Source organism: Lampetra planeri, chromosome 10 (assembly GCF_965212315.1).
Source record: "Lampetra planeri chromosome 10, kcLamPlan1.2.h2, whole genome shotgun sequence".
NCBI lineage: Eukaryota > Metazoa > Chordata > Hyperoartia > Petromyzontiformes > Petromyzontidae > Lampetra > Lampetra planeri.
In genome coordinates this window covers 11,856,217-11,881,515 of record NC_136116.1, presented here as the reverse complement: position 1 = coordinate 11,881,515, position 25,299 = coordinate 11,856,217, and the positions used below count along the sequence as shown (strand labels likewise).

Genomic DNA, 25,299 nt, shown 5'->3' with positions numbered 1-25,299 from the left:
TTGCTGTGCTTTAGCCACCCGGCGCTCCGCTCGTTGTTGTGAGCGTCGCTCCTCCGCCCTCCGTTGTTGTTGGAGGGCGAATGCCTCCAACTGCCCAGTAGCGTCCTTCACGAGCCTCCTCCACAGAGGCCGATCTTGACACCGCTTGGTACGAGTCATCGCTGGTTTCGCTCACACACACGCGTGTAAACACGGCCCGAATAAATTTCGATTTAAAGCTTTCGTGACTGCAGGGATTCATCTTCTTGGTTCTTTCGGTAAAGTCACGTAGAAGGGAAGTAATAAAATAATAAAAATAAAAATAATATTTAATACTTCATTATTACTTCATTACTTTATTACTTCCCTTCTACGTGACTTTACCGAAAGAACCAAGAAGACGGCCCGAATACTCGCACGGCACGGCTGCATGGACGCGTGAGCGTCGGCAGCCGTGTATGTTTGTAATACACGCGCGCCTCACACGCACAAACACTCAAATAACCAACACCACGCCGAGATTCTACCCACACACACAAATCACACAGCACGGATACTCTGTACTAAAGGTCGACTCGTAGCGGCACTCGCTAGCGGATGGACAGCTGAAGGAGATGTCTACCTGAGTAATTTTGCTGTGACGGTTCCACCTGAAGACGGAAGCTTGTGTTGCCTCCGAAACGTCGTGATTTAATTTCTTTGTTTTCTTTTAACCTGGCCTTTTTATACCCTTAATTTTTGAATTCCGGTGACCTCAACGGTCGCAGCTAATGTGCGCTTATCTGTGATTTCAAACCGATGCCCAGCCCCTTACCTGGAGCGCGACTTTCCGTTACTCCTCGACCCATTGTCTACGCGCCAGCATTCTTCACCCCGCGTCTCAATGTCAACCTTCCAATTTTGAAACCCTGACAGATGTTGCAATGCTCAGACCCACCCATGTATGATATATTTGATGCTTTCGCGGAAAACAAACCGTGTGCAACTTTCACGCAGAGATTGAATGTTTGTGCTCTTTGTCCCTGTGTTGAAGTATGCAACGGATGGAGTTCTCTTCCATTTTTTTTGGAGGGGGGGGGGGAATGTGCCCTATTGTTTTGAAATACTGCAATGTAGCCTTTGTTTTTATTACACGCTTTTATTTAACTCACTCTGTCTGTTGTTGTCGTATCCTCAAATATTCTAACTCAATTTTAACCCACTTGACCACTTCCCAATGTGGTATCGACTGCAAACTTGGTATGCTTATGTCATACTGATGAAAATACTATATTCTATCAAAAAAAAAACATTTTTAAACATTCTTTTTTATATGTTATGTTTCGACTTGGGTCTAATTGTCCACACTCAACTCACGTTGGCTGTAAATCACCACAGCCCCCCTTACGTTACGGCGAGCCTCTGGGCCACTCCCTGGATTCGTGCAGTTCTGCCATTACGAGTACGATACATTTCATTAATGCGTGTTTGTTTAAAAGTATTTTTAAATATTACTTATTTTCACCCGATCCCATGTTTAATTAACCTTGCCAAAGGCTATACAATAGGGTTTCCTTCAGTATATCTATATATTGAAGTATGCGCTATGCACACATGGAAACACTCTTCGTTGTGACTAACACCTGGATATTTTCCAGCGCGGTCATGCAGAAGTGCTCATATTTCCCCGGCAACTCACTCGGCCAGAGATCAGTTGGGTGTTTAAGAAAAAAATTACAATAAATTTTGTAACAAGTATTCGACCAAAAATATGTTGATTTTGAAGTAAATATCGTCAAGCAATTTATCAGAAGGTACATATTTGCATTTTCTACAGTTGTGAAAAAAGCAAAGTACAGTCGTTACAAACTCCAGAAGGTCTCAAACAATATTTAAACTCCTTTATTTTAATATTTAAACTCCTTTATTTTAGTTTAACACGTAGGCTTTCGCGACCAATATTGTTCATAATCAACGATTTTTGGGTTTAGATCGCGTTATTTATAAATGTGTCGTAACCCTCCACCACCCGACACGGCCAATCAGTAAAAAAAAGTGTCACGTTGACAAAAGACAAATAGTTCACTGCTTTAGCCCACCGGTGTGTTGAAGCGTGAAACCACAACATTTACAATTTGAGTACGACGTTTCGCTGGTAATTGCATCCAGCATCATCGGGCAATTCGCCAGAATGGTGAGGCTCTGCTGTGTCTCCCGTTCTTATATAGAGCAGCAGCAGGGTGACGTCATCATTAACTCTTTATTTTAATAAACAATATTTAAACTCCCTTATTCTCTGGATTATAATGTTCTCCAAACGTGTGCCGGGTGTCAATCAGGTTGCACAAATCTGGTCAGAAACCTACCAGATTAAAAAACGCACTTCAACAAATATATACAGGATGGAAAAGTGTGTCTTAAATTCTGAATTTGCTTAAAACATATTTGATCGAGTTGTCTTTTTGGTTGCATAAAATACAATTTCACGTGATGATAAATAAGCGTGGACACATCGATGTTTGTATTTGATGGAAAAGAGGCTTCACAATAAGGAAATCAATGCCCAAGACAATTCACTCGTATAAGCAGCAATGCTTCGTTTTATGTAGGATGTGCAAATCTCCAAAGTGCACTGCACTTAATGCCTGCTCAGAATTAATCGGTTTTAAAGCGTTGTCTTTATTTATGTTTTCACTTTGTATCTCCACATCTTGTTTTCACATCAATACGGCCGGTATAATAATGCTGCATTGTTTCGTGCATGTCAGTTGTTAGATCTAGGAACACGTGTTCAGTCACTCTCTGCTATAAAACATTAATGCCCTATGTCTTCCAAGCTTTTTGCCTTGCGAGCAGCAGCAATCTGTTCCTATGAGAACCAATCAAGAGGAGTGTTTTTCTTCTTCTTCTTCCAGCCAACATATAGGCGAATTGATAAGTAGAATTCCCTTACCAATAGACTTGTTTAAATTCTAAATGACGTATATTTTTTACATGGCATTTCTACAACATGTTACTTCGCGTTGACATCACAGAAAAATGCGAGTTATGTTGTTCATCCAACAAATACCCAGTGCCAAACATCTCTGATGCAGTACCCTCCTTAAAAAAGTATTGAGACTCTTTGTGACTTTTCTAGATAAAGAAATGACACAATGTGACCTTATTTTGCTGATGCAGTAGTTCCTTCTTTATGTTAACATTGTTACTTAGAGACAGTATTTGCTCATTGCAAGTATTGTGCAATAGAGTAGTTTGCTCCGACAATGTGTGTTTTTGATAGTGTACTGAGAGGTGCTATTTCTGCGGCACATTTGTAAAGCGATGCAATGTTTTACCTTTGTAGGGGGTAAAAATGTCGGTCCTTAAATAGACGTGTACAAATTCTAAAAACAATTGCTTATACCAACTTTCCATTGTGACATAATCAGCAAGGGGGAAAACCACAGCTTAACGAAGCAGGTCAATCGGCTACAGCAACACACATTTCCAACAGATGGCATTGATTTAAGATGTCTTGTTGATATGTTTGGAATTTCCTGGAAACGATATAATGATAATCACAGTCGACTAAAAATGTCATGGAAAAGAACCTGAATAAACAAATTTGGATTTTAATACTTTTCCTACAAATCCTATTGAATGGTTGACCTTGAACGTGCAATTGCGAGGCCGATTAATTACACATTGTTTTAACTTCTGGACCGATAACCGTAGTCGTTTCTGAGTGTTTGATTCGCATATATAAACACCCTCCCGATGTGTACCATCACAGTGCATTAAAGTATTTATTAAGCTTTTCTCTACCTTGGCTTCATCTGCGGTGGCTTTGGCGTTGCAAAACCTGGCAATTTAAAAACCACACGAGCTTACTTGCGTGCAATTGGGGGCCTGTGCTTATATGAAATGTCATAATCCTCGATGCTCACCAAGAGTTTTAAATAAAGGAATTTTCTTTATGACAAATGCATTTTTTTTCTAAATCTAAGCAAAAGCACACAGCAGTCTGCAAGATGGGTTTTATTTGAAGAGGAATTGCATCTCAAGTACAGCAAGGATCATTGGTGATGATAATATTGTATTGCGAAAAACTAGAAATTTTAATGGAAAAAATAACAAAACATTTCGCAATATATTATTTATGTTAGAGAAGAAACAGACCATTTGTTATACCAGCAGGATAAGATTAAATAACCAATCGTATCTCCACCTGACAAGGCCATGCCTTGCATATCCTCAAGGTTACTGTGCTCTGTTTTTTTATATTTCACACTGACTACAGCTTATTAATTAATACAAATCCTGAAAATGCCTGTTTCAATAATAATATAATCTATTGTAATACAAATTCCACTTTTGATACATCTTCAATATATTATGAGTCCATTCACGGCCACATACAACATTTAACATAACAATTACATTTACATGTTTGTTTCCCTTTGGTAGGCTATCATAATTAAGCATTATCAAATTGGACTTCCATTTGCCTTAAATTATATATGGGTATGCACTTGTTCCCATTATATGTTTATTCCTAAAGGCGATACCTATTGATGAATAATAGGCTTTACATCACAATTTTGCAATTGCATAGTCCTAGGCAGCATGTGGGTTATATTTATACGTTATAATACTTGGGATATTTGAAGATATGTATAAGGTTGGAAAACATTACTGGCAAACATTAATATTAATTTTAATTTTCATATATTAACATGCATCTTTTTTTTTAGCAATACCAGTGTTAAGAAGCTGACACAACCTAAGTATAACCACGTATGCCTCTGATGACAGGTCACAATGATGATTGATTGGTGCGAACACAATCCATGCAGAATATGCTCTTGCTTGCAATGGGTGTTCCTCGGGGTGGTGTTGGATATCACCACTGCTGAGTGTATTGAACAGACTGAAACGGAGAACAGAAAAAAAACATTGGCAGAGACCATTAAGATACTTTAAATAAAACATAAATAATAGATTAGATTGGGCCGAGGCCGCGTTTAACACGCAGGTGTGTTGGCTCATGCGTTGTTTGTATAACTAACGCTCTGAGCTTAGGGCTTTGCGCCAAACCAAGGTCGCCTTACACTATTGCTGTAATGCATCGTACAAGACAAAATGTTGCAACTCAACAATTGCCACAAGATACAATACCAAACACGGGATACGGAGCCTACCGGCTAGGGTGCCCATCTGTGGATTCAGGATGTAATAATAACGCCCATGAGCACGATGCAACGAATAATTATCGACGCCAAGTGGACCAAGGGAATAGAAGGTTCATGCGCGGCCCTGCGTTTGCTTGCTCACGCCACTTCTTGTGGAATGCCCTCCTGCACCTCCTGTTAGCACAGTTGGCTACGTGCGGTGCGAAATAAGTTCAACGTACATATATACGAGAGCTCCCGAGAATCCCTCTAGAAGAGGGTATTTGGCCTAACCCTTCCCTGTTACAAATAGAGTATGGGCTGTTTTAGATATATATTAGACATGTTTCTGTGAAGAACATCAGTCTTTAGATTTTAAGCATAATGTATATGCACTAGACAAAAGAGAAACTGGCAGTCTCGGTTTAACCAGGGCAGAGATGTGAGCACACAGACAGCAAAGGGGGATGGGACATTCCACGCTTCGGAGCGCAACAAAGCGGACACGAGCTGAGCGCACGGTGGACCCAGCACGCACATTGTAGCGATTGGGCAGCTTGGCCGAGTACGTGGCCGTGCGAGAAGGTGGGGCCGGTGCTCTCTGGCTGCGTTCCATCATCTCCCGGCGTCTTTCTTCCTCAAGCCTCCACATCATCCTCTCGATGGCCAACTTGGCTGGGGACACAACACAACATGCATAATGATCTACAGCGCTTTGCCTATTCGCTGTTGGACGAAGGCCTCCTCGTGCCATGGGAGTCGTATTGTTTTTGCCGTAGTTCATCACGCTGGTTAGTGGGGGCTGGTGAAATGACGAGGCACGGTACTGGCTCAGATCATCACTACGCCACTTATACCTATCCACGGCCGCGAATCGAACTCAGGTCGCTGTGCCAGCACTCCATCACACGCGCGTAAAATGGTCAACCGTGTACGGTGCTCCTACGACAAATCATCGCGCTGCGTCATGGCGGGCACACCGAGTGCTTGTGTTGAATGCACGTTGGGTGCAGATACATATCCTCGGCTTAAAATGTCGGGGAAAGTGTTTCTGGCACCCCGCTGTTCTGACGGAAACTTTCTTACCGCAGTCATTCTGGAAGGCTGACACCATTAGGGTGAGAAAAAAACACATTTCGTGGAAGTGCAACGTATCCTATACCTTAGTATAGGATACGTTGTACTTCCATGACACGCGAGAGAGCAGTGTATTGGTTACACTAAATAAATCAGACAAATCACCTGAAATGCTTCGGTTTAGAAACAATTAAAATTTCAAGTAGACTTCCTGAAGATACATGTAGACTGCCAGAAAAATGTATGCGCACTGCTTGGAAATATAGGCAGCAGCCATTCAGATTGCTTGAAAATAAAAAATAAAGGCTGTCTAACATTTTAGATTTGTCCTAAATTGTTGGGTCTGTGGTGGAGCGTCTTGCGTTTGATTACCAGCCATGGACAATATCAGTGGTGCACGATACCTGAACCAATCCTGAGCACCGCTCCTTGACCAACCCGCAATGACCAGCGTGGTGAAGTTTCGTCAAACAACAGGCACAACCGACAGGGCTTTGGGGAGCCTTCACGTGGCAGTGGATTGACAAAAGTCCACGAGAATGTATGCTGACGAGGTGTAATAATGCATTTGATTTGCTCCAGGTTGAGTCTAACACACGGGTGTGTTGGCTAATGGACCCGATAGTAAGCAAACATATACCATCACATTTACATACATGTATAACTAATTGTATATATATATCAGTATATAACAGACTGGATTATCACAGAAATGCTTCTGAAACAAACATACTATATTAGAAAAAAGTTTTGCTGGCTGGCAGAACGTCATGTCCGGAGGATATGGGTACAGACGAACAGATGGCTGCTGGTGAGATACGAGCAATTAATACTGATGTCATAAGTAATGGGGCTTCATCTTCAGAATGTAATTATATAGTTAGATTAGTCACTCACCCACCTGCAATAACGCATTTTAAGTCGATGAAAAACCCACCTTGTGTTTCTGTGTAGCTTGGAGAGGCTCGCTGTGGGGAGCTGCCCTGCGCGTGTGGCGCCGCCTGCTCGTGGCAACAGATCCCCAATCACAGTAAATTGCTGCTGGCCTTAGAATCAGCTCACAATGTACAAATTGCTTGTACACACACAAAATGCAATGGAACAGCGCACGGTCATTATCCATTCATAATGGCGTAACGGTGATAGGTCGACGCGTTATAACGAAACCTACCTGAAGGTGATACGCGTGAGCGTACTTTCGGTCGGCAACGGATTGCCTTCTGCGAGCTTCCCAATGCATCTCGGACATCTTGTTGCTGAAAAAAATGTATAAAGATTCGCTTAAATTTCAAACGGCACTTAAAGCCTTGAAACTATTGATTTCACGTTAGCCCGTAAAATTGTACCGTTACAGCAATGTAAGCCACTCTCTGTCTGAAGGGCCCGCTTGCGCGGAATCGCACTATATAGCTGTCAGTATGTTTTCCTGCATGTCACTCAGTGAATTGGACTACGGTTGTGGTGGTAACCCATCCCCACTTACCTGATTTTCAATTATACATGGGCGTCTCTCTATTGCTTGCACACACGGCCCACAAAGCCAGGCCACGAGTAAGCGGAGGCTGCCGGCCAGCCAGCCAGCCAAACGCTGGCAGCGTCAACACAGAAGTTGTATCCTGGCAACGTTGGGGGCTGGGTATTGTCGAAGGTGCTGAAGTGGATGTACTTGTATGGCATGAATGGTCACTTGAGCATATCCTTCTGTGACGCAGCAAGCACTTTGTGTTATCTTTGTCTTGGTTTGTCGCCAGGCAAGCCGAGGATGCATCGTCATCCGGTACAAGCTGAACTTGTGAGCGCCTACATGTTAAACTGAACGTGTGAATACAATTAAATGAATACTAGAATACGACGTTTCGATTGCAACACAAGCAATGGTTATCGGGTAGAAAACAAACCTAGTGAACTTAGAAATACAATGCAATACAGCACAGAAGGTTGGCTAACACAACGGTCAGCACCCTACCTGGTTGATTACGTTCTTCCAAAGATTGATACATTTGAGAGAGAGAGACAAAACACAGACACGGAGACACACAGACAGACACACAAGCAGTGAGAGACAACACAGAGACACACAGAGAGAGACACACAACATAGACACACAACTCTGTGTGACTGTTGTGTTAGCCGACTCTCTGTGTTGTATTGCATTGTATTTCTAAGTTCACTAGGTTTGTTTTCTACCTGATGACCATTGCTTGTGTTGCAATCAAAACGTCGTATTATATTATTTAATTTATTTTCTATTCTACATGACTTTACGGAAAGAACCGAAGAGTAATTCCTGCAGTCACGAAAGCTTCAAATCAAGTTTGAACGTGTGAAGTGGAGCTTTAGTGCATTTCCAGTGTTAACTTGACTATCAACGCTTGATTCTGTGCCACGCTAGTGAAATTGTGAACATCTATATACAGTGCTTCTACATATGAGGTATAATGTTAACCTTATATAAAAACCCATTTCAAATAAGTCTAGTGGCCTTTTTGAATGACATGTTGTGTACATATTTGAAACGGTTATTTCCATCATACCCTTGGGTTTTTTTTTACCTGACAGTGTGGACAGAACGCTAAGTATTACACTTACCTTAAAACATGGTTTGCATAGACATACATTGCCATGTTCCTTACTATTTGAATACTCTACACTGCCCAGCATGCTGTAATTCATGACTGCTTGTGTTTACTGCTTCTGCAGTGGGCCCCCTGCAACTGCACGTCAGTAGATCCCGTGTCAACTCTGCTCATGTGGCTCCCTCCGACACATCCCTCTGTGACACTTCATCGTCATCATCAACAACATCGGCATGTTTGCTGGATGAGAGCCTCCCCAACCCATCGCCATTGTGACTCAAGCTTCCGTCTGTCTCTGAACCAGGAGCAATTTCGTCACTTGTTGTGCACACTGCTGGGTGACCGGATCCACCGCCGATCCGGACAACTCCGTCATTGCTGGAACGCGGTGGGATGAGGGCTCCCCTCACCCACGTCTACTGTTTCTAAGCCGAGCCAGTCTGCACCCGTGTTCTCCACAGCGGCAGTCAATATGACGTGCAATGAGTCTGACCAGCTTACCTCTCGGCTCAGGCCACGGGAAGGAAGGATTTCCTCATCAGCTAATTGTGTGGCGCAAAACAAAAAAGCCTGACGTTTTCTATTTTTGTGCGTGGTCACTGCTGTCACAATGGTCACAGCACACATGCACCTGCTTCCCGATTCCTTCATCCTTGCAGCCTTAGTGGGCGAGAGTCTGAGGACCAAAAGCTGTCGCCAATTAATGGACAATTTTGGTTTCCAGGGGAGACCTATCGACACTTTAGCTGCAGGGGGCCGTCACTGAGACGACGGCGGGCACTGCCCTCGTGCGCAATTACTCAAATTGTTGGCTCTCGCCTGCCTGTCCCTCAGCAGCTACTCTCCACAAGGGATTCACGCGTTGCCGCCGTACATCGTGCCATGGGCCAAGGCAGGGGGAAACAAATGGACGAAAAATATAAGAAGAGCGCACCACACTTCCGTGAGCATGTCTGCACCTGCAGACTCTTGGTGTTTTTGAAAGGGAGGAGGGCGGGGCCATCCGGGAAACCACCTCTCTGACTCAGGGGCCGCCTCATTAAGGCACTCCACCAGCGAGGTGACACCTTTTCTGGATATACATATAGAAAACATTCTTTGAAACGGCGTTTAAATGATGCGGCCCTAGTGACGAGCCATGCCGATATATAGAGGTACTGGGCTTTGGAAAATGTGAAGTAGCCATGCGAACAGAGGTAACGCAAATGTCGAGAGAGTATGGGCTTTGTAGAGCCTGTCGTGGAAGTAGCGAACATTTTTACTGTTTTCAGTTGTCTGGCTTCTGGGGAGTTTTACACAATTCTTAAGAATAAGGAAGGTGCCATTGGAAGTCTATGCAATACGTATTTGAGGATAAGTTAAATCCAAAATTTTCTGTTAAAAAAATCCATGAACCAAATGTGCCATGAAATGAACTATTTGACATTTGCACAGAGAGCATGTCACACTGGTACTACCACTCGATTTATTTTCGAGTGGTAGTACGAGTGTGATCATGTCCATTGTAGATGTAATGGTATACCTACCAAGTATGTGCTCTTAAATGCATATACATAGGAGGGCATTGTGTTGGATTGAAAGAGAAAAATTACGGTTTACATATATATATGTATCACATGTTTTATAGATTTTCCTGGGCATGGAATCAAGGGGGTATTTGACTGGACCTATTTGGTAACTTGACGAGATGAATTAATCTATAATGGTATTTGAGATGATGTAATACGTCATTTATACCCAGGCTGATCTATTTTGGCACTCCATTTAGTGAGGACTGCCCAAACCTTTGAACTGTGAATGCATGCTAAATAAGTCACGTCCCCTGCTTTTGTGTATTTACTGGAAAACATTTAAAGCTATTCCAAGATCTGTCTGGTTCTAGAATACCTATAGTTTGTGTAGACAGCCAAACACAGATTTATATATATGTGTGTCTGTTAAAATTAGGCATCTCCAACAAGGTGAATTGTGCCTGTGTATCCTATTTTCAATGCACATAGTTTTGGTGGATACATCCCATTCAGGAGGAAAATAGCCCATAAGGTCTCTCTCTCTCTCTTACAGTATTATGTGTTTGGCTGTTTCTTTGTAATTCACTGAACATGGAGCTCACATGTGCAGCTGTTTTGCAATTACATTCTGGGGAATTAGATAAAAGGGTGATTGAGAGGTATTGAAATATAAAGACCGCATTGCGTGTGTAGGGCAGAGAGCCCGAGAAGTACAGAAAAAGGAGAAAAATCTTACAACAACTGGGTGAGATTTGTTTTATGTGCAGTAAAGTTTTATGCATTTTAGCAATCAAGGCCGTAATTATAATATATATTGGGGGGGACACGTCCCCCCTAATATTCAAGCATGCTCAAAATTTCCCCCCCAATATATTGCTATAAAATCGATTTCTGTTTATATGATTGTGGCTATGGTTGTACTTTATTAATCCCTAATCTCTGCCATTGCATACAATGAAAAAAGGAAATGTAAAAAAGGAAAAACAGAGCAATGTAATACAATACACTATTAGACATTATTGTAAAACAAAAAGTCCATCCCATGTGTTAGCGAATTTGTTTCTATTTTAGGCAGGAAATGGCACGAAGTTCGTTTTCAAATTTAGATATTTTTTTTCTGGGGCGGGACCTCCAGACCCCCTGGAAGATTTGGTCCCCCCCAATGTTGACCCCATGGCTACGGCCTTGTTAGCAATGCAAAAGTAGGTGTACCATTGGGTTATAGCAATGCATATTTTGGAATTATGCCTAAATGTAAACCTTTAATTCTATTCCAGCCCTCTGAGAAGCGCTGGCTCACTTTATTGTTTTCATTTAAAGTGCATATTTATTTTGTGTTAAATGTTACGTTGGTAATTTTAGCATCATTACCGTCCAGAAAAGCATTAAAAACTCAAATCTTTATTTCAAGCTTTCGTGACTGCAGGAATTCATATTCTTTAGGTCTTCCGGTAAAGTCACGTAGATAGGTTCAAAGAAAATAACAATAAAATAACAACAAAAAACTACGACGTTTCGATCACAACACAAGCGATCGTCATCAGGAGGAAAAACGAGGAATGACGATCGCTTATATTCAAAACTTAGTTATTTTGTTCAATTGGCCAAACTGTGCTTGCTTTGTTCCTTCTGTGGTCCAGTGGTTAACGGGCTGCGATCCTAGCTGAATGAGCTTGAATCGCAGCCGCGGTTATTATCGGTGGCGAATGATATCAGAACCAGTTATATGGCCCCCTCCGCTTCACCAGCTATCATCAGTTCGATAAATCGACGAATTGGATAACCCGAGACGAGTTATTATTGAAAAATAATAATAAGCCTCAACTATTTGTGCTACTGGATTGGAGGTGATTGACGGTGATTTGTGATGTAATCAGCATCAGCAGTGTCACACTGGGTGTGGCTCATATGTGGTTTCCTGCCTTTGGGAGATACAATGTCCAGAGCTTCCCCCGTTCATTAAAGGGGACTGAATAATTGGCTAAAAACACAAGCATGTAGAGATATACGCTTGGGATTACAATGAGAGCCATTAAGATAACGACATGGATTAGAGACTGTAAAATAATGTGAGTGGGTTGCGCAAGATGCAGAATCTACTGAGTGGCAGCCAAAGAAGGGAATCCACCTGCGAGTATTTCCACTGCGGAGATGAAGTAATGAAATCGGCTCTTGTGTCGGTGCTGAGTGAGTTGTTGCGTCACGTGACCATGAGAGATGACGATGGCTGCCCGAGTCCCATAATCCAGCAGTGGGTTGATCATGGCCGATGGTGATGCTCGTTGATCTTCCATGCCCTAAAATCTAAAACTCGAAATTATTCTGTAAATGGTAAGGGGCTATCAATAAACATCTCCGCCCAATCAGGCAACACCACCCTCGCATGCAACCCCATCCTCTATGCATTCTCCTCCCTCTTATGCACCACGTCAGTGGGTCTCTCTTGCACGCGTTCGCGCAGAGCCACATACAATACAATAAACCCAGCTGCCCGCACGCCGGCATCAGCATGCATTCCTCTTCACTCCCCCACCTTCAGGGCGCTCCTCTGGGCGCCTTTGTCTTCTCTCACCACCGTCATCATCATCGTCGTCGTCGTCGTTGTCATAATCTCATCATCACGCTCATCACGCTCATCCTCCTCCTGCCCGTGCTCTTGGCGGTGGGGACATCTGCAGCTCGGGAGGGCTCCTCCCAGGCCGTGCGGGGCGTGAGTGTCCCCTTCGTGTTTGATCCCAGGGCAAAGTGCGAGCCACCGTGTCGGCACTACGGGCTGTGCATCCGCAACGACACCTGCTTCTGCGGCAAGGGATACGAGGGCGAGCGCTGCCAGTTCGGTATTTTGACTGTCAGTCGAGACGCGCTGACCGAGAGGAGATGACTTTCTGAAACGAGTCGGCCTCCTCTACAGATTGCATGGACCACTCCGTGAGCTGCATGCGCATAGATGCATGTCTAACTGCTTGGGAAGCTGCACTTTTGCAAACTTTACATTAGCCCTAACTTGTCTGGTATACAGGAGGTCGTGGGTTCGATCCTGTCTTTCTCCACGTGGTCACGTGAATTTTTATCCGGGTCCTCCGGTTTTTTTTCCCCTCCACATTTAGAAACACGCGTTTCGAGTAATTTCGAGTATTTGGCTGCTTTACAGTTCCACGTGATTAGCCACTTTGTTGAGCTATCATTTGTGGCTAGGTCGCCTTACCTGGTAAAAATAAATAAATAAAATTGTAATTTTAGTTTTTACAATTTAACTTTAAATGACCATTTTAAACCATGTCTGGATTAAATTGCGAGAGTATACGAATGAAGACACTCAGCATGCATTGTTGTTATTCGCAATGAGGGGTGCCGCAGTGGTTATCGCGTTGTAAACTCTGCGACATGAGTTTGTTTCTCGGCCACAGCTCGAACAGAAGTGGCGAGTGGAATACAATGAAAGTGGTCGTCTGAACATCCCTTCACAAACAGCTCGTTGATCAGTGTGGTTGAAGTATGATCATACAATTCCCGCTCCCTACCCCCATGACCAACACGGCGTGCTGAGGTCTTCATCCAGCAGTGGAGTAACAAAGAGCTGGCTGACACGTGTTTGTGTAATTACAATTGACAACTTGAACGTCGAATAAGATGTCTAAACAGTCAGACCCAGGATGCCTTTAATTTCCTCTTTGATTTATTCCAACTTTCCTTCAGACATGTAATTAATTATTAACATTACAAAAATAGACAACTAACGATCAGCAAGCAGCCTTTTTAATTGTATGGATCGATCACGCGTGCCAGTTTCTGTCATTAAAAGAGTCCAATTTAAAGACGTTTGCATTTGTGCGGTCATGAATTAAATTCGGCGCATAACACACAATACACATGTCCCACCTCATATCTGCTCATTTGTGTAAAGCATTAGGCTACAGTCTACGTATGTAATGCCTGTGTGTCGGCTGCACGTGCAGAAGATATATCGGAATCCTGAATGACTTTTTATTTTTAACCTGATGATACGTTAACTTTTCAAAATCTCGCGTGTAAGAATCGCTGTTTTTTATTTTAATAATGTTGCATGTAATGAGGCCAGGCAACTCCGCTACATTCACTACAATCTAGCAGCATAGATTAACACGAACATTTAATCACGATTCATTGAATAGCGAAGCAAGGCAAATCGACACACCCTTGTGGTTATATTTTGCCGATGTGAACGTGTTACTATAACAATAAAGTGCATATCTAGCAAGAGTCCATGCTTGTTTTGTTCCCACACTGTTGCTTCAACTTGCGACTTACACCCGAGTTATGACCACAAGTGTTTTTTTATTGCAGTGCCAGTAAACTACCATACTGTGTGCTTCCCAAAATCATCTACATGTTCAAGGTGCAGTCAGTGACGTCATTGCGAATTCATTTTCATTTAATAGAATCCTGATCACATATTTGTCTTTTGATTAAAAATACTATTCAGGAGCGATTCGGCATACAATTTACGGAGTGAAAGTGTAGTTTAGCACACATGTTGGCATATAATACAGAATAGTATAACATGTGCAACATAACACGAAAAAAACCCCTTACTTTTAACGGGTGTCTAATTTTTGTTATACTATTGCTCTATTGCATCGTACATTGTTGGCTGTTTTGTCAATGGCTCTTTCTAGGCGACGCTTTGCCTGCTTAAGTCCGGCATGCTGATCTGAATGGATTATTTTAATATCGCTCTAATTGTTATTATGAATTCTTAATTACCTTCATTATTGATATTGTTGTTGTTATTATTGCATTTTGTATTGTGAGTACAGCACAATGTTATCCCAAGTGCAAGAATGAAGGCGAGTGCCTTCGCCCGGGAAAATGCAGATGTCAGCCGGGATTTGGTGGACGTTACTGCCACAAAGGTACTCTTCTTTAACTGTTTTTATTTTTTTATTTGACCAGGTAAGGCCCACTTAGCTGTGTAACTCTTTTTCAGAAACGACCATGGCTACAAATGGATAGCTCAACGAAGGCAGCTTATCATCACGTGGAAATGTATTGCAGCCAAATACTCGAAACGCACGTTGATTCCAAAATGTGGAGGGAAAAACCGGAGAAACCCGAAGAAAACAAAATCCACGCGACCACATGCAGACTCCAAATATACAGCAGGCGCCAGAGTCGGGATTGAACCCACATCCTCCTTCATACCAGGCGAGGGAGTTGACACTGCACCACCACGGTGCCATGAACGATGATTTCAGATTCCACGGGTCATATTGAGGATCCGTTTAATTCAGAAGCTATAGACTATAGAGGGTGCAGCGTGGAGCCTCAACTTTTGAGGTGCTCCCCAAAAAAGAATTATAATGGTTAAAGTAAAAAATGAAGTGCTATGATAAGTCATATCGATGAGTTGGTAATTAAAGTGATAACATCACGATGTGTATTACTACCAGTTATGTGCCGAAATAAAATTCGTTTTTTTTATTAATGTTGACTTTGTTTGGCTTTACAAGTCATACACTGTATGACATTCTTATTAAAAACCCGAACTCACATAGGCAAGGTGATTAACAAGGGGAGTGTTTGGCATAGGGCATGGATGGTGGTAGTGAAAGAGACAAGGCAATGCATTGAATATCCAAAGAGGCTCTCCCTGCCAAAACTATAACAGCCCTGGGTCCCCGCTCAAACGAAATCTGGCCCCGGTCATGCACACTGTTATTTGGGCACATCATTGTAATTTAATGTCAGCTGTGCACATCCACGTTCACGTCTTGCTGACAAGTGTTATCTCTTTTTCCCCTCCTTGTCAGCGGTGTGCGAGGGGGGCTGCCTGAACGGAGGGCAGTGTGTGCCTGTCCACTCGAGTGTGAAGTGCTCCTGCGTGTCGGGATGGGCTGGTCCACGTTGCCAAGAAGGTAAAAACCACTGACTCAAGTCGAGTTCCTGCTACGAGCGGTGAAAGTGCAAGTTATGCAATCTGTGCCATCAGGCTGAAATCGTCCCTTTCCACCCTACACTGCGTTTATCAGCAATTATCATAACCCTAAAGTATTTAAGTGCGCACTTTCAAACTTTGCAAGGATTCTTTTCAAGTACGTGTGATACATTGTGATATATTGAAGAAAATCAGAAGTTACATCATTTGGGCAATGTCAAGGTCAAAACATTTCCTTAGTTCCAAAAAGAAGGCAATTCTCAAAAGCCTTAAAATGACACCAGACTCTCCTTTTGACGATAGCCATGGGGAAGTTAAAATGCCTGGAAGGTGGCCAAGTGGCAATGTTCAGGTCAAACTCCGATGACCTTTGTCTGGCAGAAACGGAAGGTCCGATTGGTGTATATTTTGGGTGGTAGCCTTCTTTTTCAAACACAAAGCTGTCCACGAAATGTCATTGAATTCAGGTTTCATCTCATATGCGTTTGATTAATAATTATTGATTTGGTGTGGAATGATCCATAGATGTGTGCTGTGACTGGTCGCGTCTGGATACTCGTTCATGTATTAGAATATAAATGTAAAACAATACGAATGAAAATGTGATGTAATACTAATCCATGGCTGTCATTGTGACGTAACCAGTTGTTGACTTTCTAGCGACGGATTGAACTTGTAAATATACATGTAATTAACTTAACAAACTTAAAAATACATTTGCCATTACAATACATCATACACAACCTATACATGAACGTAGCCAACAATGTAAGAACATACAAATATACCAACAGTTTACTGAATCATGTGATCGGATATTTGTGGTCCAATATTGGCTAAAACAATGCATACATCTGCTTATTACAAAAATCTTTATTATTGATGGTAAGAACTCGCAGTAATAAATGTCACACCACATATGCATACCGCAACAACAAACACCGATGCAGGACACTGATGATGTGCACTGTTAATTGCTTGGCACTCTTCGAGAAAAGCCACACTATAATTTATTCTCAGCAAGTATGGGAGGCATACAATTATAGGTGGCAAACTTCACATCACAAAGGCAAGGAAAGCTTGTAAATGGCATGTTGTCATTGCAGGTTCTATCCCACGTCCTCTTAATTTTTAGTTTAGTCTAACATTTAAAAATATCATGCACAAGTACATATTTTCTCCAAATTTATTCTGGTGTCTAGATAGGATAAAAACCCTTAATTAAAAAGGCAGAAATGTTATATTTTGTTTTCAGTCACCTGCTCAATGCAATGTGCACGTTTTAAATACAAACACAGCTATAACATTCAAATTCTATTACGTTTATTATATTTTATCTGAGAAAAGCTCCACTGAGAAAAAACAACTAACTCTTAATGAAAGTTATCTCTACCATCAAATATATATCATGTTGTAGTAATTCATACTGATAAGGTCGTTTAGCAAACTATTACATCAAACATACATTGCAATCGTTAAAAATTAAATACTGGAAGTGCTAAAATTAAAACATAGTTCAGCCATATCCGTAGGTTTATTCAGTACAACTCCCGTATCGTCGATGGTACAGTGCTGTTTTTATTTGACTGCCTTTAAGGATTTTTTGAATTGATGATTTACGAGTTCACTTTTCAGCACCAATTGAGTTATCAAACACGAAACATGTGCTGTGATTTGCAAAGGCTCCCAATCGTTATTTGCAATTTTTGGTTGAGTGAATTCTCAATGAATGCAAGGCACATTTGTGTCGTGTTATTTTTCACATGTGTATGCAAACCACACTTCAGATCGCAAGTATCACGTCATTATGGAACATCACATGGCCATTAGTTTGCATTTCATTGGAAAAATGGAACTGAATTAAAAGCTAAAAAAACAGACGTGTGCAAAAGGTAAGTATGAATTCACGACGGCATTTCAACTAGTAAAGTATACATCCATGCAAGGCCTTGAATGAGGCACATTGTTGTTTACATTTCCACATTTCCTCTCCCGTGCAGCCGTGTGCCCCCAGGGTTGCCTTAACAGAGGGAGCTGTGTTTCTCCGGGCATCTGCAGCTGCCCTACAGGCTGGGAGGGTGGGGCATGTCATATTGGTAAGTTTTCCTGCTTGCCAATAAAACATTAATATATGTACAGGGTGTTTCAAAAATGTTTTAACACTTGTGAGAATTTGCAACAATACCACAATAAATGTGCATCCGTCATGTATTGACAATGATGGGGAACAAGTGGAGACTCTTTGACTTTTTGAAGCTATTAACATACATTTGTTATCATGTTAGTGTGGTATCCGTTCTATTTCCATTTAAAACGATAGTCCCATGTAAGTGTTAACATTTTTTTGAAGCACCCTGTATACATCCATGGCTTTTGAAGATCATATTTAGTGGACATCTTTTGACGGAACAATGCTGAAGATCCATTATTAAATATGTACGAATTACGTCATGTTTGTGTTTTGAACTCGAATGTGTAGGGTGTGGTGAGTTGCTGGGTGTAGCTTCTCGCTATTGTTCAGGCTCACAAAGGGGCTCCCCGTTTACACGTCGCAGCTATACGCAATGCATAGAAGAAAACATCATACAATTATAACCTTTGACAATTCGAATCATAACGAAGGCATTCATACAGTAAATATTGTAGTTCGGCTGTCTCATGGGGACAATGTTTTTGAAAGGATCATACGTTTAATAATAATACTAATAGTTTTAAGCCCTTTGTGAATGGGTTTATTGCGCAATGTTCCAGTGTTTGCACCCCAGGATCGTAATTTTGTCGTGGAATAAATTGTTGCCGTGAAAAATAGTAGGGCAATAATTGTTCCTTTGCACACGTTTCGCTGCAGATTTTGCACATTAGTTTGGTAATATGCTGATAATGTAAACATGTTTTTATTTAAAAAGTTTAGCTAGGACAGTTTTAGTTATAACTTTGTAATTTATTTTGGTTTAATAGATTGAACTGGAAATAGTAGTTTGGTTTAAGAACGCCAAATATCACATTACACACTTCTTAATTCACAAGGAAACATTCTGTGAAGCAAAGGCGATTTTGCATGCTAGAATAATGAAAATCCCCTGTTCTAAGTATGGTATGTATCTCGCCACAAGCGTTATGCACAATGATATGTCGACTATGTTGCTAAAATCTGCAATGAAACATTTCTGTATGTGCTCTACTTGGGGTTGGGTCATTGGTGGCAGATGGATCCATTTCAAGTTAAACATTTCTTTCATGCCTTCTCTGGCAATATAAATTTGTTGCATGAAAAAAGCTTCCTTGATTGCAAATTTTAGAGTGAGAGTTGATATTAGGGAAATATGAATGTCTGCTTTCATTTAGGGCTTTCCATCAATCGTAACATAACTCTCTACTTGCCAAAGTGAAGTTGTACATTAACCATATGCCTGCTCAAGGAATGTTTGCACATGGATAAAAAAAACCTGAAATTGTCGGTGTCTTACGTGTGTCAAAAATGTCTGGCGAGATTTTAATAATTTCATTATTACTTAAACTATAATCAGAATACGCGTGTCTCCCTCGCATACAAGAGCCTCCAAAAATGAATGCTCTTATATCCAGTGAGAAAAAATGCTATCAAATTCCAATAATATATAGTACTTTAATAACGTTTTCCCCATAGAAATCTACATTACATAGTCTGCCATTTGACTATATTTTGGTTGTACTGTATATGAATAAGCATTGTGTGCATTATGATAAATACACAGCATAGGACTTTTAAGATGTGGCCAAAATGTTTGAAATTCTGAAAAGGTCACATCGGACTCATTTAAAGTGAAGGCTAGATGTATGCATTACTTTTAATAATTAACAAGACTAAGGGATGACAGTAAATATGAGCTCAATTATTTAAAAATTTTAAACATGTTAAACAGTTGTGTGTGTGCGTACATACAATAATAGTGTCTATTGCCGAATTCACACCATTTATATATATAACCGTCCGGCATGACGTGGCCTTGTTGCGGCCTTATGCTCCACAGGGAGCGAAGAGTGATAAGTAAGTATATATATAAAATAAAAACAATTCACAAAAATACACTTGCAAAGGGGGAGGAAGTTGGATGACAGGGTGACAATCCTTCACAAACGCTCTGCGGGTTGGTGGAACAAAGGACAATGATGAATGGAGATAATATTGACCAACTCCCATGTCCTGAAACGCAGCCATTAGTGCGAATTATCTACTGGTAATATCATAAGAACTTAGTATAGAAGGTTGCAAAGGTGACTGGGCAGCTGTACATGGTTAAACTGAGTTCTAAAGTGTTCTACGTTTATGGCGTCGGCTGCACAGTTAGTGAAATACAAAAGCCCCATCATAATATTGCTATCGTTTCCCCTAAATGTCATTTAATCCAGCTCTCGGTTTGATAAACACGTTACAGACACTATCTTCCCATATTGTGAATAAAAAGGTCTATTAAAATAGTTTCACAAGTAGTTCTGTGATATTGTCTTCAAGGGTTGTTTCTTAACAAAAAGGGTTTGCTATATTCTTAGCTGCGAGATAAGTGAAGGGATATTGCTTTGTCTCATCACATGACAGACACCAAGGAGACAATTTAAATATCATTGGTAGGTGGAGAAAAAAAAGAATATCCAGCCTCCTTGCACTGCACGGGCAGCCAAACATACTTGCTAGAGCATCTGCAAATTAAATGACAATTGTAATTAGTTGTCGTTGACATGATGTCCGTTGCCATTAATTCCTCTGCCCCCCCCCCCCCCCAAGCTGTGTGCAGGAAACGTTGCCTGCATGGAGGGAAATGTGTGGCGCCAAACATCTGTCGCTGTCGAGCACATTTCTCGGGCCTCCAGTGCGCCACAAGAATCAAATTGTGATGCAAGCCTGGACACCCCTTCACTCCACGCGTCTGCACTCTATCCAGCGTCCACAGAGTGCCAATTGTAATTTGGAGTGATTCTATCAAATGCGAGTTCCAACGACTGATGTTTGCACTGCAGTCAATAGAGCACCGTGCTAAAGTTACCATCGCAGAGAAGTCAAAGCGATCATTTTGGCCGTGGTAATGTTTTCTGTTGGGTGCAGGTAACTTCGTGGTTTACTTGGAGTGTGGAATTTACATTCAGAATTAATAATGACCTAATTGGAAAAATTCCTTAAAAAATCGGTGCATTATTTTATAGTTGAATCCCTATCCCTCGCTATACTTGGGAAATGGGATGATGTAGAAGTTCACGGGATGAGGATGCAAAGGTTGGACTTGGTGGGTTGGAGGTAGAAGATGCATCTTTTAATACCCTTGAATTTCAAAGTACTTTATGGGTGCAATTTAATTATAGCCTAAAGCATAGTTTCTCAAAATCTATGTTTACAAATAAACGCTTGTGTATTGTGTATTTTTGTAATTTGCATTTTTATGAGAATATCAGTAATTAAAGCTTAATAGCGAGTTATAACTTCATGCATATATATGCTTGCATTTAACGCTGAAGGCTTGACGATAGTATGATAAATTGTCAGCCATGGTGGCACATGCCTGTAAGTCAAGAGTCGGTGATAGGTCATGACGATTTATTCGACTACAAAACTGTCTGGGCTACCAGGTGACCAGCAGATGGCAGCACAGAAAATGGTTTTATGAACCTATCTGTGTGATCCTTCCAGTGTTAGCCTTTGCTCTGGCGTTTCAGTTTCCTCACATTAAAAACATTACCTATCGAAGCATTGGGCACACGTCCCAATGATAAAAAAAAATGCAGTGAAACTTTCCCATATAACTTAACATGCAACTGCACGCATGCATAGGGTATATACCATTATGCCGTGCTGTACAAACATTGGGTGCATTTGGAAAAATACATGTAGACCAATTAAAACATGAATTTAGAGAAGGAGCTGTTGAGGCAGTGAGATACCAAGATTGACAGAAGGCTTACAGCTGCCATAATGCAGACACATGGGGTGAAAATCTGAGATGTGACTCCACTCGTTGAAACACTATTCTTGATGCAAAATAAAGTGTCCTGTTAATGAACGAATGCTTGTGAACTGAGTATTGGCTAAACAAACATTAATCACACATTTCATCGAGACGCATAATGAATGTGCAAGAGAGCGATGGTGCATCACAAAGCAACGACACTCTCCTTACCCACAGCATTGGAAAGATAATTTTAGATATCTCAATTCCAGTGTATAATTGTATGAAGCACACCGATGCCCACCGTTTTAATTAATGTCTTCTCTGCAAGTTGGAATAATCACTCTGTTTGCCCTTGATGGGATTCTTTTGCCTGAAGTCTCATAGCATCATTGCAACAATATAACTATGACACCGCAACTCTGGCTGAGATAAATCCCATCGTCATTAAATGGCTTAATTGTGTTAAAATAAGTCGATATGCAAGTGTTTTAAGCGACAACTTGGCACATTACACGTTGTCACTCGATAACCACTGATGAAACATCGCCAATACAGATTTAGTACTTTGCAACTAATGCCTGACTTAGTTCACGGGACAAAAGCTAATTGGATACAGTGCTGTTAAACAATGTGTAGTATACTGTATATTTAAAATATACCATTCGAGTAGGAGCATTTTTATATTATTTGCTGTGTGGGAAAAGGAAATACTTTGTTTTGTTATTAAAGACGTTCAAGTAAAACGAATATGTTAACCTTTATCCACAGCGCCAATGCTCTGTATATACCAGTTTCAAAACAACATACCAAGACATTCCAGATTTGATTAACTGAAATTTATATATATATTTCTGAAATGATTTCTTGAGCACACCATGCCAGGGCATGCTGCAACCAATTAATCTCACTCCACGAGTTTGGCACCGTGTCTGAGAAATAATATGCGCTGTGTTCACTTGTGCTGGATGTGCCAGGAAAAACACGGCTGATGAATAGTCTGTGCCAAAAATAACTTGCTGACTGTTACGTTTTGGAAAGTTAACATTCATGAAATGAAATAATAAAAAAGACACGCTTCTTTTTTTTACAGCCATGCATTAAATATTTGGCGTGATATATTTCACAACTAGCGTTATGCAAAATAACCAAGACAAACAATACTATTTCCAGTGCACACCCATGTGTTAATGTGACATGGGAAAACTCAGGTGCTGAAACAAACCACAGTGGTCTGTGGATGCGCGCTCCCTCTGCTGGTCCTGCACACACAACTGAGCGTTGCCGCTTGCAGTATCTTGTTTAGTTTGTTTAGTAAACATGATCGTGGCATTATTATTATTGATATTATTTTATATTCGTATTGATGAATGTGATATTGTAATTCTATGAATGCAGCAATAATACCCTGTTCTCCAGGTTCTAAAATGATGTATTTTAATCCGATGAATCACCAGATTTGTATGACTATTGACACCGGGTACAAGTTATGGGTGTGTCTTGCTTTCGGGAGCATCTTTATCGTCCGAAGAATATGTTCATTATTTTCTCATAACATCTCACCGTCTGTCATATTAAGCAAATATTACGTTATTGCCCTGCATACACATGTATTTGTGTATCGCAAGGTGCTGCATTTATACGTTAATTATTCCAAAATAAAAAGTAAAAACAAAATAATACTGAGAAACGATTTACAAGAGCCGCTATTCGCCACTAAGTGGCGGTAACGTAACCACGACGCTTGTGCCAGGTTAGGTGCACTTTGAGGCCACGTGAAGTGTCAAACGCTCGCTGGCAGATCGTAGGAGAGTCCCATGCTTCATGTCTTCATTGAGATGACTGGCAGATGCATGAACTGTGCTCTGCACTGTGTCAACTTGCTGCATTAAACCGCCTGGCGCTTCGCCCGTTGTTGTGAGCATCGCTCTCCGCCCTCCGCTGTTGCTGGAGGGTGACTGCCTCCAACTGCTCAGGAGCGTCCTTCACGAGCTTCCTCCATAGAGTCCCATCTTGACACCGCTCATATCAGGCATTGGCAACTCCAATCAGCTCCACACCCGACTTTAACACATCAGCCCATTTCTTCTCTAGCCCATGACATGCCCGTATAGCCCCCCCCCCCCCTTCTATCCGGCCATACATTAACTCTTTGAGGCCGTCCATAAATGACGTCACACACCTGGGGGGGGGGGGGGTTAGACATTGTGACGATGTGTGACGTGGGGGGGGTATACTAGAGGGGGGGGGTTGAGAAATGTGACGTCACATCAAAATGCGCAACACGTTCTATTTAATTAAATAGACTTTTTAATAAATGTTTTCTCCTACAACATCAGAGTGCAGCGGCACATTAAATACGCACTGCAATGACAATAATTTAAAACGATTTGAAGCATGTTTTTTTTTTTGGGGGGGGGCAGAGCTTTGTGACGTCATATTTGAGGGGGGGTCTGACTTTTTGTGACGCCGTGCGACGAGGGGGGGGGGGGTCAAAAATTGTCCAAAATCGCGTGACGTCATTTATGGACGGCCCCTTTGGAAAAACGGTGGCAGGGCATGTGGGCTACGTGACCCAGCCAACGCAGCTTTGCCAGCCGGATCTCACCGATGGGACTGTGTCCAGGTCTTTCAACAATCTGCGAGGAGAGCCCCAATGTGAAACCACATTGGGGCTCTGCAAGCCTCTCCTCAGCTTGTCTGGCAAGGCAATGTTGAACAATCTTTGCCAGGACCTTTCCCGGCACACTTAGGAGAGAGATACCCCTGGTTGTTACAATCAGTACAGTACCTCTTCTTAAAAAGGGGGGGCCACCATGGCATCCTTACAATCCTGTGGGACACGTTGTGTGGCCCAGACAGTTATGATGATGTCATGTAGGACAGTCTGCAGATCGACACGATGCTCCCTCGGCAATTCGTTTGGGAGAACATTACTGCCCGGTGTTGTTTCCTCGTCTCAGATTATGGATGTTTCATCGTACTTTCTCAACAGATGGCATATCAGCCAGCCACTCACGGGGGTGGCTGTCTTTTTTTTCAATATTTGAGGGACGGCAGCCCAAGAAGGGTCATCGCCACCTTGCCCCATGATGTTATCTGAGCTGACGGATTCCCCTTCCCCCAAGACATCACAGGAATGCTCAATAAACCTGCAGACCTGTGCCTGGGGGTCGGAGATGGGTTTCACTGTTC

The 25,299-nt window shown here is 41.7% G+C and overlaps 2 protein-coding genes across 3 annotated transcripts in view; one reads left to right on the top strand and one right to left on the bottom strand.

Moving 5' to 3' along the window:
- Nucleotides 1-3,963: 3,963 nt before the first annotated feature.
- Nucleotides 3,964-25,299, bottom strand: part of LOC144721038 (uncharacterized) — a 273,629-nt gene continuing 252,293 nt past the window's right edge. The window contains exons 1-5 of one of the 2 annotated variants that reach the window (XM_078598334.1): nt 7,672-7,803; nt 7,360-7,444; nt 7,126-7,189; nt 5,650-5,786; nt 3,964-4,870 (exon numbers count right to left, since the gene is read on the bottom strand). In XM_078598334.1, coding sequence (XP_078454460.1) covers nt 4,844-4,870; nt 5,650-5,786; nt 7,126-7,189; nt 7,360-7,437 — 306 coding nt within the window. In that variant the 5' untranslated portion in view covers nt 7,438-7,444; nt 7,672-7,803 and the 3' untranslated portion in view covers nt 3,964-4,843. Of the gene's footprint in view, nt 4,871-5,649; nt 5,787-7,125; nt 7,190-7,359; nt 7,445-7,671; nt 7,804-25,299 lie in introns of those variants that run through there. The other variant, XM_078598335.1, reaches the window with a different exon arrangement.
- On the top strand, nt 12,709-22,222 carry LOC144721037 (uncharacterized). The gene is made up of 5 exons (XM_078598333.1): nt 12,709-13,112; nt 15,072-15,167; nt 16,065-16,169; nt 18,190-18,285; nt 20,952-22,222. The coding sequence occupies exons 1-5, from the start codon at nt 12,785-12,787 to the stop codon at nt 21,059-21,061; spliced, it is 735 nt and encodes a 244-aa protein (XP_078454459.1). The 5' UTR covers nt 12,709-12,784; the 3' UTR covers nt 21,062-22,222.

What these genes read in the sequence shown, in the direction of transcription:
- LOC144721037 (XM_078598333.1), top strand. Translation starts at nt 12,785, where the DNA reads ATGCATTCCTCTTCACTCCCCCACCTTCAGGGCGCTCCTCTGGGCGCC. An exon ending in TGGTCCACGTTGCCAAGAAG is followed by an intron (nt 16,170 to 18,189) that starts GTAAAAACCACT and finishes TCTCCCGTGCAG; the next exon opens with CCGTGTGCCCCCAGGGTTGC. An exon ending in GGGTGGGGCATGTCATATTG is followed by an intron (nt 18,286 to 20,951) that starts GTAAGTTTTCCT and finishes CCCCCCCCCAAG; the next exon opens with CTGTGTGCAGGAAACGTTGC.